Genomic DNA, 11878 nt, shown 5'->3' on the forward strand with positions numbered 1-11878 from the left:
AGCAGAGTTGTTGCCTGCAGAGCATGATGAACATAAAGCTTCAGGTAAAAAAGCACCCCAGTCCAAGTCAGGAGAATGTTTCACTGCTGCGTGAACTGCTGTTGGTTTGGCTCAGCAGATGACTTCTTGGTGCAATATCTCAGCTGGTGATGAGCAGGTCATGCAAAGCTTGTTGCAGAGACTGACAGCAATAGGGAAGAAACTGCTTCTGAACAACATTTTCTGCTCTCCTTCCCTCTTAATGTGTAAAGTAACCAGTGTGGAATGGTTTCCTCCTGCCTAGAGACAGAGGGTGCTGGGAACACAGGTAGTGAGGTGACCACAACCCAAGACAACAAGGGTGTATTAGGGGAATGCAAACTCTCACTAGGAATGGAAAGCTTTCAGTTGTGGAGCCATGTAGGACAGCTGTCAGGGACTGGTGGACTGTAGTCACAGGGATACTTCTGGGATCTTGTCTAAATGCAAGTGATTAACAAGAAGTTCTGTCTTGTCCAGGGAGTACCATCGTTCAGAGTGGCTATGCAGTCAAGGTTTCCATATGGAGACAGACCTATCATCCTATGGAGGAGATTAAGATTGCAGGTACAGAGATGAGAAGTGGGAGTCCCCTGAGCAAAGTCTCTGCAGCTGCCTCTTCAGCAATGAAGAAAAAGAAGTCACTGGTAAAGCTCCTGTACCTTGCAAATCGCATTAGAAAACTGGTTTCAGGCTAGCTGAAGCCTCTGGAGAGGTTACAAATAGGTGTGACGCCCGTAAGCTTGGTACTATCCCACCTCTTGCTCCACTATGCAGCGTGTTCATTGAGTGGAAGGGAATACAACTCATCTCCGAGATGTTGTCCGGCAGGCACGGGAAGCACCCTGTAAGAGACAACCCCGCAGCATCACACGCTGGCCAGGACCCACAGCTGCCTCTGGCGGCCTTTTTGCTCTGGGGAAGAGTATCGTGATTGCCCTTAGGCAGGATCCTAGCCTGATGGTGGGGCAGGGGAGGGCAGTGGCAGGATCAGTTTGGAAGATGCAGGTTCTGTCAGCATTTACAGTGGAGTAAGCCCAAAGCAGAGTGACCTGGCCCTGCCCCACACAGGCAGGGCCTATTATCTTTTTTTATGCTGTAGCGTACCCTGCACCCACTTCCACACCTGGCATGTGGATCTGGCAAGTAAGATGCACAACAACTGACAACACAGAGGAGATGGAGCTGATCTAATGTCAGAGCACATCTCCATGTGCAAGGTGTTCAGGCTCCTGTTACAGTCGGTGGAGGTCTGGGCAAGACAGAAGATCTAAATGATGGTGTGTATGTTATGAGGACCTGACTTTAACCAAGCTTTTATTTGCTGTTGACCCAGTCTGTGCAGGCAAAGGAAGCACAGCACAGCCTCAGGTACAGGAGTCTGCATCTGGCCAGATGAATGTCACTGTGTGTAACACCTCTTGGTGACCACACAGAGCAGTGCTGTGGCGTCCCTTTCCTCAGCTACCAACAGGGACAGTGTCAGTTCACTACCCTCTACTGCAAACATTACTTTTATCTCTAAATACCAGTCTGCAAAACTCAGCTGGGACCATGTCCCTCTGGGGTCTTAATTTTGTGCAACTTCACCAAGAGGTATGACTACATAGGGCTCTCAGCTGCCTCACTGCAGTCCTGCTGCTCTCACATCAAGACTCAGCAACTCCTGTGCATCCAGTAAGATACACTGACGATAGGTTTGAGGTCTTAAGATATTTCCTGCTGTGGGTGATCCATAAATGGAAAGATGCACTTTGCTCTGGGCAGCGCACAGGCAAAGAAGGAATGCCAGGAGGGAAAGAAAGTCTTTTGTACAGACATAAGCATGGCTGTGCACCTAGGAATTAAAGTCTGCCCAGATCCCTATCTCCTCTGAAGGAAGCCCCCTGTGAAGAGGCGGGAATACAGGGGTTTTTTTTCATAGTTCAGACAATAAGTTATAGTCACTATAATGTGGGCCATTTTCCACTTCTTTGTGTGTCCAGAACGATGTGTTTTAGGAGGCAGAGCAGCAGGTACGTAGCAGCAGACAAGCACCCTAGCAGTACAGCAGCCAGCTGAAGCAGGTAAGTCAGGGGCTCTGATTTTTCTCTCTAAATGTTTTTTTTCCATCCCTGATTGCGCATTACGTGCCAGAGGATGACTAGATGCAGTGCCTCTTATTCCCTGGAGAATGTTTTTAGCCATAAAGCTAGGTGAAACAAGTTTAGAACAGAAAAATAAGGTAGTACTTTTTAACTGGTATAGGAAATTAGTAGAATAATTTACCGAGGCAATACAGTAGACACTCCACCTCTGGGCAGTGCTAATTTAAGACTGGATTTCTCCTAAAAGGTTTACATTCATTTTGGACAAGTTCTCTTGTTACATTACTGGGAGGTCAGTTCAGATATCGGCTTCTTGCCTTATAACTCTCTTTTCTGGATGGTCCTTGAAATCACTTACCTGCTCCTCCACTGGGAGGTCAGTTCAGATATTGGCTTCTTGCCCTATAAATCTCTTTTCTGGATGGTCCTTGAAATCACTTACCTGCTCCTCCACTTGGAGACCCAGTGGTGCATGGGGGTTGGATTCGGGGTCCTGCAGCTCCATCTTGGTGGCCAGCCTTTTCCCTGGTGTGTCAACCTGTGAGAGGTACTCAGAAGAGCCATATTGTTTTCTTCTGGAACTGGGCACAAAATCTTTGCTTTCATCCTGTGCAAAGGAAAATAAAGAGGGTTGGGACTTGGGGACTATGAAGGGGTCTGGAATAGCACTGGGTTCCTGGTCCTGGGTTTGCAGTGCGAGGTGCTGCTTGAGTCCCTTGGCAAGGAGGGACTCGGGCCACCAGGCCAGCTCTGGCATGTCCTCACTTATGTGCTATTTCATAAAGATTTTTTTTAAAAACCATCCAGTAATTTTAACCCAAGTTATGGGTGTGGAGTCTTCTGTTCAGCTGAGTGACCCGTGCACAAATCTGTGCTCAGCTGGCATGGCTCACTGGGCCCAGAGTACTTGTACCCATGAGGGACCATCAGCAGAAAATCCCACAGTTGAGTGACTGAAGCAGTTTCTTAAAAGTATTAACTCTGAGTTTTAACTACCATGGGTGGGGGGTGGCCAGCAACCTGAATCTCCCATTTTCTTGATAATGAGGATGTGATGTGGGAGCATCCTACACTGTCTTCCTGCTACAGGCATCTAAATGGCACTTTTAAACTCACTAATATTTTCTTAAATGTCTGCAGAGACATTTATGACATTGTACCCTGGGATTCAGACACCTACGGTCTGCCTTAAGGCTGGTTGGGGCATCCATGTCTTTTACTGAGGCTGCACCCTGCTGTGAGTCGCGGGAGGTGAGGAGTCCCTGTCACCCTCCAGCTCCCCGGGAAGATGGCAGTGCTTTTGCTGTTGCTGTTGCTGGCTGGAAAACCTCCTTACCCACAAGTTCCAGCCCTCTGTAAGGCACCATCATGTCAACACCAGAAACAAAACAAATCATTACAATGTTGAACTTTTACAATTGCAATAACATAATCAGCTACTGGGCAAAGCACGACGACTGCACTGCACTACTGAAGGCTTTATCAGCTCTGCTTGCTTTGGGGATGGAATCGTGTTTGCTGAAACACGCAGTGCACAGCCCTGTGAAGGGGCTGCGGGCACTGGTGGAACAGATTTGGCCCCTGCCCTGTGGCAAAAGGGAGAGCAGGGAAGGGAGAGGCAGCAGCCCCTATGCCTGGCAGAAAAGCATCTCTGAGATGGACACCAAGCTTTGATGGGCTCTCAGAAAGAAGGTGACATCCGGTGGGTCTGGATGGGCAAACATCTGCCCTGAGCTGGCCCCGCTGTGGATGACATCCAGCAAACACTAGACCCGACCTCCCCCCTTGTGATCCAAGCCCTACAACAGAAGTGAGATGTGAGCTGCAGCAGCAGCACCTCAGTGAATAGGCACAACACAGGGACAAGGTCCCACAGGAACCTCCAACCAACCATGGGCCAGAGATAACCATGGTGGGCCAGGCTGCTCATAAAAGTGAGGTGATAATTTTAATTTAATGAATGGCAGTCATCTTGATGGACCTGGGACAGCTTAGCAAGGGCTAGGCACCTCTGTATTTCTGATACAGTAGTTGTCTTTAGAGATGAGGCCACTGGGTGAGCATATAGGAGCTCCATCCCCTTGGGCATCTGACCGTGTCAGTCCATCTCTGCTGTCAGGCAGCATAAATTTATGACCATCAACCCAGATACACTGGTCTCAAAGAGTTTCATAGGTAAAGAGCTGAGCCAGGGCCATCAGCCTGGCCACTCCCCAAGTGTCAGTGATGCCCTCCTGGTACTGCACCAGAGCCGGATCAGTGTGAAGCTCAGCATGCTCCATGGCACCCCAAAGGACAATCAGCTGGTCACTGACAAGCACCTGGGAAGCTGCTCTGAACAGGCTGTGACCCCCAGGATTTGCACAAAACGGAACACAACCCTTGGACAAAGTTACTGAGGTCCAAGGACAGATGAAAACACAGTGATGTGACGTGGCTGGCTGCTTAAGTAGACGCTTATGTGGAGTCAGCAAGGGTGAAATGGTGATGGATGCACTTTCTATTAGTCCCTAAAGCAGAGGAGAGAAGGGGCGAGAGGCAGCACATCCCTGGATACCGTCAGGGAGACTTTTCCATGAGACCCACCCACCATAAGAAGGTACACATAGCTCCTTCTGAAGAAAAGCCTAGGTTTTTACCTAATTTATGTGGCACACAGCTAGCCCCAGCCGTATTAATGTCACAGCCACAAGAAAAATGAATTAAGTGCATTTGTCTTGCATTACTGCCTGCTCATCTGCTCGCTGCCTGCCAGTGCCTTTGGACTAATTCGGGCATTGCAAATTTTCAGCAGTCAAACATCACACCAGAGAAATACCGACTTCATCTGAAACACGAAGCCCAACAGAATGACTGCTTGAGGTCTTGCACCTCCTCAGGTCTTTTATGGGAGCCTGAGAAAGGCTGGCTGCAAGCACTAGAGGGAGCTGGTCCTCAGGCTGCAGCATCCATCTAGAGCACCTACTGCTTTCTGGGTCTCCCAAAGCAGCGCTCCAAAGAGCTGTTGCTTCTGTAGCACAAGTATTGCTAAGAGCTGCCAATACCTCCTGTAGCTTCATTAGGGACATTTGCCTACATCAGCAGTACAAAACCAGAAGGCTGAAATTACACCTTGTGCCTTGGCATCTCCTTGCAAGAATTATTTTCAGGTGCTCAGTTTGGGTCTAACCTGAGGGACAGGCTGAGGCAGGGGCCGAGCCTCCAGCTTGCTTTAGCCCCCTGCTGTGCTGCAGCAAATGGTCAGACATCATGAATATTTAATGGAGGAGCCTTTAGGTTTTTACCTAATTTATGTGGCACACAGCTAGCCCCAGCCGTATTAATGTCACAGCCACAAGAAAAATGAATTAAGTGCATTTGTCTTGCATTACTGCCTGCTCATCTGCTCGCTGCCTGCCAGTGCCTTTGGACTAATTCGGGCATTGCAAATTTTCAGCAGTCAAACATCACACCAGAGAAATACCGACTTCATCTGAAACACGAAGCCCAACAGAATGACTGCTTGAGGTCTTGCACCTCCTCAGGTCTTTTATGGGAGCCTGAGAAAGGCTGGCTGCAAGCACTAGAGGGAGCTGGTCCTCAGGCTGCAGCATCCATCTAGAGCACCTACTGCTTTCTGGGTCTCCCAAAGCAGCGCTCCAAAGAGCTGTTGCTTCTGTAGCACAAGTATATCTGAAACACAAAGCCCAACAGAATGACTGCTTGAGGTCTTGCACCTCCTCAGGTCTTTTATGGGAGCCTGAGAAAGGCTGGCTGCAAGCACTAGAGGGAGCTGGTCCTCAGGCTGCAGCATCCATCTAGAGCACCTACTGCTTTCTGGGTCTCCCAAAGCAGCGCTCCAAAGAGCTGTTGCTTCTGTAGCACAAGTATTGCTAAGAGCTGCCAATACCTCCTGTAGCTTCATTAGGGACATTTGCCTACATCAGCAGTACAAAACCAGAAGGCTGAAATTACACCTTGTGCCTTGGCATCTCCTTGCAAGAATTATTTTCAGGTGCTCAGTTTGGGTCTAACCTGAGGGACAGGCTGAGGCAGGGGCCGAGCCTCCAGCTTGCTTTAGCCCCCTGCTGTGCTGCAGCAAATGGTCAGACATCATGAATATTTAATGGCGGAGAGAGAGATGTATTTTTGGCAAAACCAGCACAGACCCTGTGTTTCCAAAATAGGATTCTTAAGGTAATCTTAGACTTTGGATGGTGGAGCTGGGAAGAGTTGACAGCGATGCCTTCACAGGAAAGCTGAATGTGCAAAGTTAGCATAGATCAGTGTCAAGCCTTCTGCCAAAGAAATAGCTACATCTTTAACTGAAACACAGATCCCAGCAGAAACAGACTGCTTGTGATATGAGGCATATTATAAGCCTGAAGATACCCCTCAAAGGCAGATACTTTGTTTTTTTTCCAAAGGCATATGCAATAATTTGAGCTGCCCAAATACATAAAATTTGGTATATTTGGTGTATCTGTGTATCCGCAGTCTTTCAGGGTAACCTCATGCTCCTCATTTACAAGCTAAAAATATACTTAATTTATGACCAAGAATTCAGATTTGTGACTATGTGGTGTCAGGGTGATTTTATTTCAAAGTATGATGCAGACAGATACCTAACTCAATACTCCACAGCCCTGTGTGAACTAACCATGTGGTCTCGTTCCTGACTGCTTATCACTGCAGACACAGGCAAGGCTGGAAGCCAGCTAATTCATCAGGGATACCCAGGATGACCACACAGAGGTCAGGTTGCTCTGTCAGGTACACACCGCATAGCTAGCAAATTTGATCTGACAGTGGCCTTGAGACCACCCGCAGAACATACTGCAGGGCTACACTCAGCCCTGGGTGGGCTGCTAGGGGGAAGATGGGAAAGAAGTATGCAAGTGCCCACTCTTAAGGGCTCCATGATAAGTGGAGACCACTTAAGCTGTGAGACTCAAGGTTGTGGCTGCTGTGAATTCAAACTCCTGGGATAAAGGGAGGCCCAGGGATGGACCTCCTGTTTCCCAAGCACATAGGCTGCTGTTATGCAAAAGGACAACCTCAGTCATGCCAGTTCTGCCTGGATTCATGAAAGAGAAGTACAGACTGCCTGTGACCCACAAGTGACCCTGGCCAGGGAGACGATGTATTCTCAGTGTCCAAATGTAGCTTGGAAGGCCAACCTGCACTTCGTAACACCAGGCAACAGACTCTGCAAAGCAAAGCAACGGTGCAAATTCTTCATTCTTCATGTGCTTCTCATTGCCAGAGAAGTGGAAGAGAAGTTTTGCAAATGTAGAACTCCTTTCACATCTTCACCACCTCATCTTTGTCAATGCCAGAGTCATTTGGTTATGAATCTGTCCCCTCTGCCACCAGCCCTGTCAGATTACTCAGCTGGGCTCCTCCTGGAGACTGGCAATGGCAGCAGCTGCTTAGTACAGCTCTAAGTAAAGAGCAGAGGCAGGAGCTGCAGCAGGAACCGGCATGTGGTTTAATGGACTGGAGGGGCACTTGATGCCAGTGAGCTCGCTTGAAATACGCTGGAGCCTGCAGCTCCAGTGGCAAGTATAGCTCACCAGACCAACTGCCTGCGTGTGTCAGCCCTGCTTTGAGGGACTCCCCCTCGCTGGTACCAGCCAAAGGAACAGGAAAAGAACACAGCCATCCTGTGGCTCTTACTTCTTTTCAGGTGGCATACTGACACAGACCAAGGAGGGAGCAGCCTTGTGTAACCTGCCACCACGCATCTGTTTAGGAGACGCCCGTGAAGCATTTCCAGACCAGAGTCTGGTTTCACATGGGGAAATGGTGCAGCTCTTACCAAAAGGAGCTATATCTCTACAGCTGCCATTAGAGCTACAGCTCTGCCTGAGGCACAACCCTATTAAAATCTGCTCATTTCCATCATTTTTTCATTACTACTCCAAGTTGACAGTGCCATGCAAAGCCACTCTGAAAAGCATACCATGTCCTACATAAGCTGTGACTATGTCTTCTCTGATCTTGGCAAGACCAAATGCTACTATATAGTTATTTATATGGCATTACAAGACCCAAGCAGATGGATCTAATTTCAAGAAGTCTAAATCGGGTACTTCACATATGAGATGCTCCACTGAAGACAGAAGGAACTGGGAGAGGGCAGCACTTCAGGAAATAAGCTGTAAGAATTTCAAATCAGGCACCCTACAACTAACAGGCAACTTGGAAAACCTCATCAACTGAAAGACAAGAGTGTTCAACATAGGATACTTACAGGTAGCATGGTCTGGTGCCAAGCAGAAGCTGCTGTAGGATCACTTGCATAGCTCCTGCGTGTTAGCAGTTCAGACACACCTAAGTTACTTTTGGTCCTTCGGGACTCCAGTTCAGGGGCACTCCAGGAATTAGCCGTGGCACTGGTCCTTGCTGAGGTCTGCTCCAGGGAGTTTGTTCTTGCGCTGTTCCCTTCCATTCCTGAGAGGTCCACTGAGGACCTACACATGTTTGTAGTACTGGAAGCTGCACTTCTTTCCACTTTGGTTTGAGAGTCCTCCAGGGAATGTATGCCTTGTCTTGTTCTCCAGGAACTTCTCACAGTGACATGTTTTGTTTCGGATAAAGCTGCATCTGAAGAGCCATGGCTCTTCCAGCTGATTGTCTCCGAAGGCGGCTCACTGTTCCTCTCCGTGAGTTCAGAAGTCTTTATCATAATGCTGCTTCTGGAGACCACTGTTTCTGCTTTACTTCTCGGTGCTGCCTCTCCAATTCTGTCCGTCTCAGATAATTTCAGAGCACTTTTATTAATCGATATCTCGAAGGGTGTAGGGAGATTGTTTGTTATTGGTGAAGGCTCATTTGGAGCAACTCTGATGTTGCTGGTGGTAACATGCCTTTCCTTTGCTGCTATATCTGCACTGGTCCTTGGAGCTGTTGGCTCAGAAGGGAAGATTGTGATGCTGCTTGTCATTTTATTTGTTACCATTTTAAAAACAGACTTCTGTTTTTCTGACTCTGCCTCAGAAACAGTCCCTCCCATAACTGCCTTCATATCCTTTTCAACAATCGCAGGTTTAATGACAGCTTTTGATCTCAGAGCTTCTCTTGGGCTGAACGATCTTCTGGATTTAAATCCTCCAGTGCTGGCATCTGATGGTTTTATACACTTGGTAGAGTCTTCATCATTTACAGTGTTTTTGTCATTTTCAAAAAGCGATGCTCTAAAAACTCCCCTGGAATTGGAGAACTGCTTGGAACTGACTTTCTTTCTTGTCTCAAAATCTGACTGAATGGTTGGTTTTTTGCTTTTTCCCAATTCTTCATCTGAATTAAGTTTTTCCTGGTTACTCTGGATGGTTTTGGAGTCCGTTTTTAAGCCAGCATTTACATGATCTGTTGCTGAAGTTGAAGACTGCTCCGTGTCTTCTTTATCAAGACCTGTGAGAATCTGCAGAATGTCTTCCTGACTCCTGGAGCAATGGGAACGCTTTGTTAGTGTTGAAGGCTTCGCACTTTCAAGTGATATGTCCGCGAATTCTTCTTCCTGGGAGATTATTGCTCTTTTAGCCCTCCCCTCCAAGGGCTGTCTGTGTGATGCAGCAAAAGTGTTCACTGCTTCTGCTTTAGAGCCAGTGGAGTCCGACGCCAACACATGGGAGGAGAGGTGGTACCTGTACGCCAAAGCTGTGCCGTTGGAAGAGGCGTGATTACCCCTGGTGAGCAGCGTCTCCCCCAAGCAGTCACTGACTTCTGCCTGACTTGTTTTCAGCTTCCCAGCCAAAGAAGCCACTGATTCTCCTTTGCTTGACTTTTCATCCCGTGCATCAGCACCGGTTTGGCAGTTGCTGCGGAGCACCTGAGATGGCTTCTCAGCCTTGGATCTCAGGCTTGTGTCACCAACAGGTTTGGAAGGTGCTTTCCAAGATTTCTGCTCCTGTGCAGCAGGAGGATATCGGCTGAGGACAGACGGCTGCTCTTTGGATCTCTTCCCCTCATTCTGCGTGACGCAGCCTTCCTTCTGACCAGAAGAAAAAGTGGAAACTAAAGATTTCTCTTCCAGTCTTTTTGTATCTGTCACAGCAGTGTCTGAAAGGGCAGATGCACCAGATGTTTTTCCTGCTTTTCTGTTCATTAGGCTTGGACTGGGCACCTGCTTACCACCATGGCTGTAGCTGTCATTACTGACAGAGAAATCTCTGTTCCTTGCTCTTTCCCGGCGCTGCTGCGGTGAGAGCTCCCTTGGCTTGTGCTTGGCAGCTGTCAAATCAGCTGTGACACCTCTGTATTTAGGTCTGTCATGTTTTCCCCTGCTAGAAAAGCTTGTATCTTCATTTTCGACCTCTCCATTCTCTAGATCTTTCTGTTTCTTTATTTGCATTTTTATTTCTTCTAGCTGACCCGTTAAAAGTTTGTTTTTATTCTGTTCACTCAAGTAACTGTCTTGCAGGTCATTGTTTTTGGCTCTCATTTTTTTAAGTTCTTCTTCTAAAGATTCAAAACGTTTGATCTGAGTTTTAAGTTTCTCGATTTCTTGGGTGAGATCTTTCACTTTGTTGTCTTCCTGATTTTTATTCTTTTGGTTTTCTGATTTATTCCTGGTTTCATTTTCTACATGTTTCAGGTAATCCACACTTCCCTTCCTCCTGGTCTCCTTAGAGGGCAATGCAGAAGTCAAGTCATCTTCAATTCTCAAATCATTTCTGTCCAGGAGATTATTTGATGACCTTTCTAGCAAGTTGGATGCATTTCTAGTTTGATCTGCTCTATTTAGTTTATTGTTTTGTTCTAGTTTCTGTGTTAGCTCCTGGATTATTTTTTCATTCTGCTTTTCTTTTTCATTAAAATGTTTTCTTTCAGTGATAAAGCTCAGTGCCAAGGATTTCAGTTTTTCTAACTCGCCCGTTAAGCTCTGCTCGGTTTTATCCAGCCTGTCCTCAGATGCTTCCAGTTCCTTCACTTTCACTCTAAGTATTTCTAGTTCTGTAGATATCTTTTTGGTCAAGTTCTTTTCTTCATTGAGGCTAAGACACAGCTGCGTACAGTCATTCTTGCTCCTGCTGAAGGCCTCCTCCAGCTTCTCCAGCTCTGCCATTCTCCTCTGAAGGTGTTCGATTTCTGACTTCAGCTCTCGGGTGAGGCTCTCTTCCTCTTCAAGTTTTTCTTTCATTAACCGGCAAAGCTCTTCAGCCTTCCTAATTTCTTCATCCTTGCCTTCGATCTTCAGCACTCTTTTCCGCAGGGCTTCAACATCAGCCAGCATGCTGGAGTTGCTGCCTTCTGCCTGGATAACTTTGTCCTGGAGGTCAAGCAGCTCATCCTCTGCTTTCTGCAGATTTTTAGTTGCTTCCTCCAGTTCATCAAGGCGACAACTAAGACTCTGCAATTTGAGTCGTAGGTGCCAATTTGAGGTTTCCTTGTAACCTGTAAATTCTGCCATGTTTATTTTTTATTCCTTTTAGGTGAAGCTTTGCTTAGTCTGGGTGAATGGTGTGGTCTTTAAACCTTGTGTATTCCTGGTACGTTACTGTTTCTTTGAACAGAGGCAATCTCACCCTGAAAGAAAAAATGCTTAAAAATCAGTATGAGAGCTCAGCATATAAATATTCTCACTGTATAAGTTAGGCTATAAATGTTTATATAAATAACTTTTTAATTAAACACATTTCTGCATGCTAAATTAGGAGAAATGAAACTGTGGAGAAGAGCTAAAGTCCATTTACTTTGGTTATACAGTGTTTCCAAAAATAGCCTATTCCCAATAGCTGAAGGAAGGAAGTGCCCTCCTCTGCTGGTCTGCACAGGCGGGGTGGGGGCCC

At 47.1% G+C, this 11878-nt stretch overlaps 1 protein-coding gene across 1 annotated transcript; it reads right to left on the bottom strand.

The window, feature by feature from the left end:
* Positions 1 to 619: 619 nt before the first annotated feature.
* On the bottom strand, positions 620 to 11581 carry LUZP1 (leucine zipper protein 1). Its single transcript, XM_009286640.2, has 3 exons — positions 8341 to 11581; positions 2548 to 2712; positions 620 to 863 (listed from the first exon to the last, which is right to left on the bottom strand). Exons 1-3 carry the CDS (start codon positions 11497 to 11499, stop codon positions 825 to 827), a joined length of 3363 nt encoding a protein of 1120 aa, XP_009284915.1. The 5' UTR covers positions 11500 to 11581; the 3' UTR covers positions 620 to 824.
* Positions 11582 to 11878: the final 297 nt, after the last annotated feature.

Source organism: Aptenodytes forsteri, unplaced genomic scaffold (assembly GCF_000699145.1).
Source record: "Aptenodytes forsteri isolate BGI_AS27 unplaced genomic scaffold, ASM69914v1 Scaffold40, whole genome shotgun sequence".
Lineage (NCBI taxonomy): Eukaryota > Metazoa > Chordata > Aves > Sphenisciformes > Spheniscidae > Aptenodytes > Aptenodytes forsteri.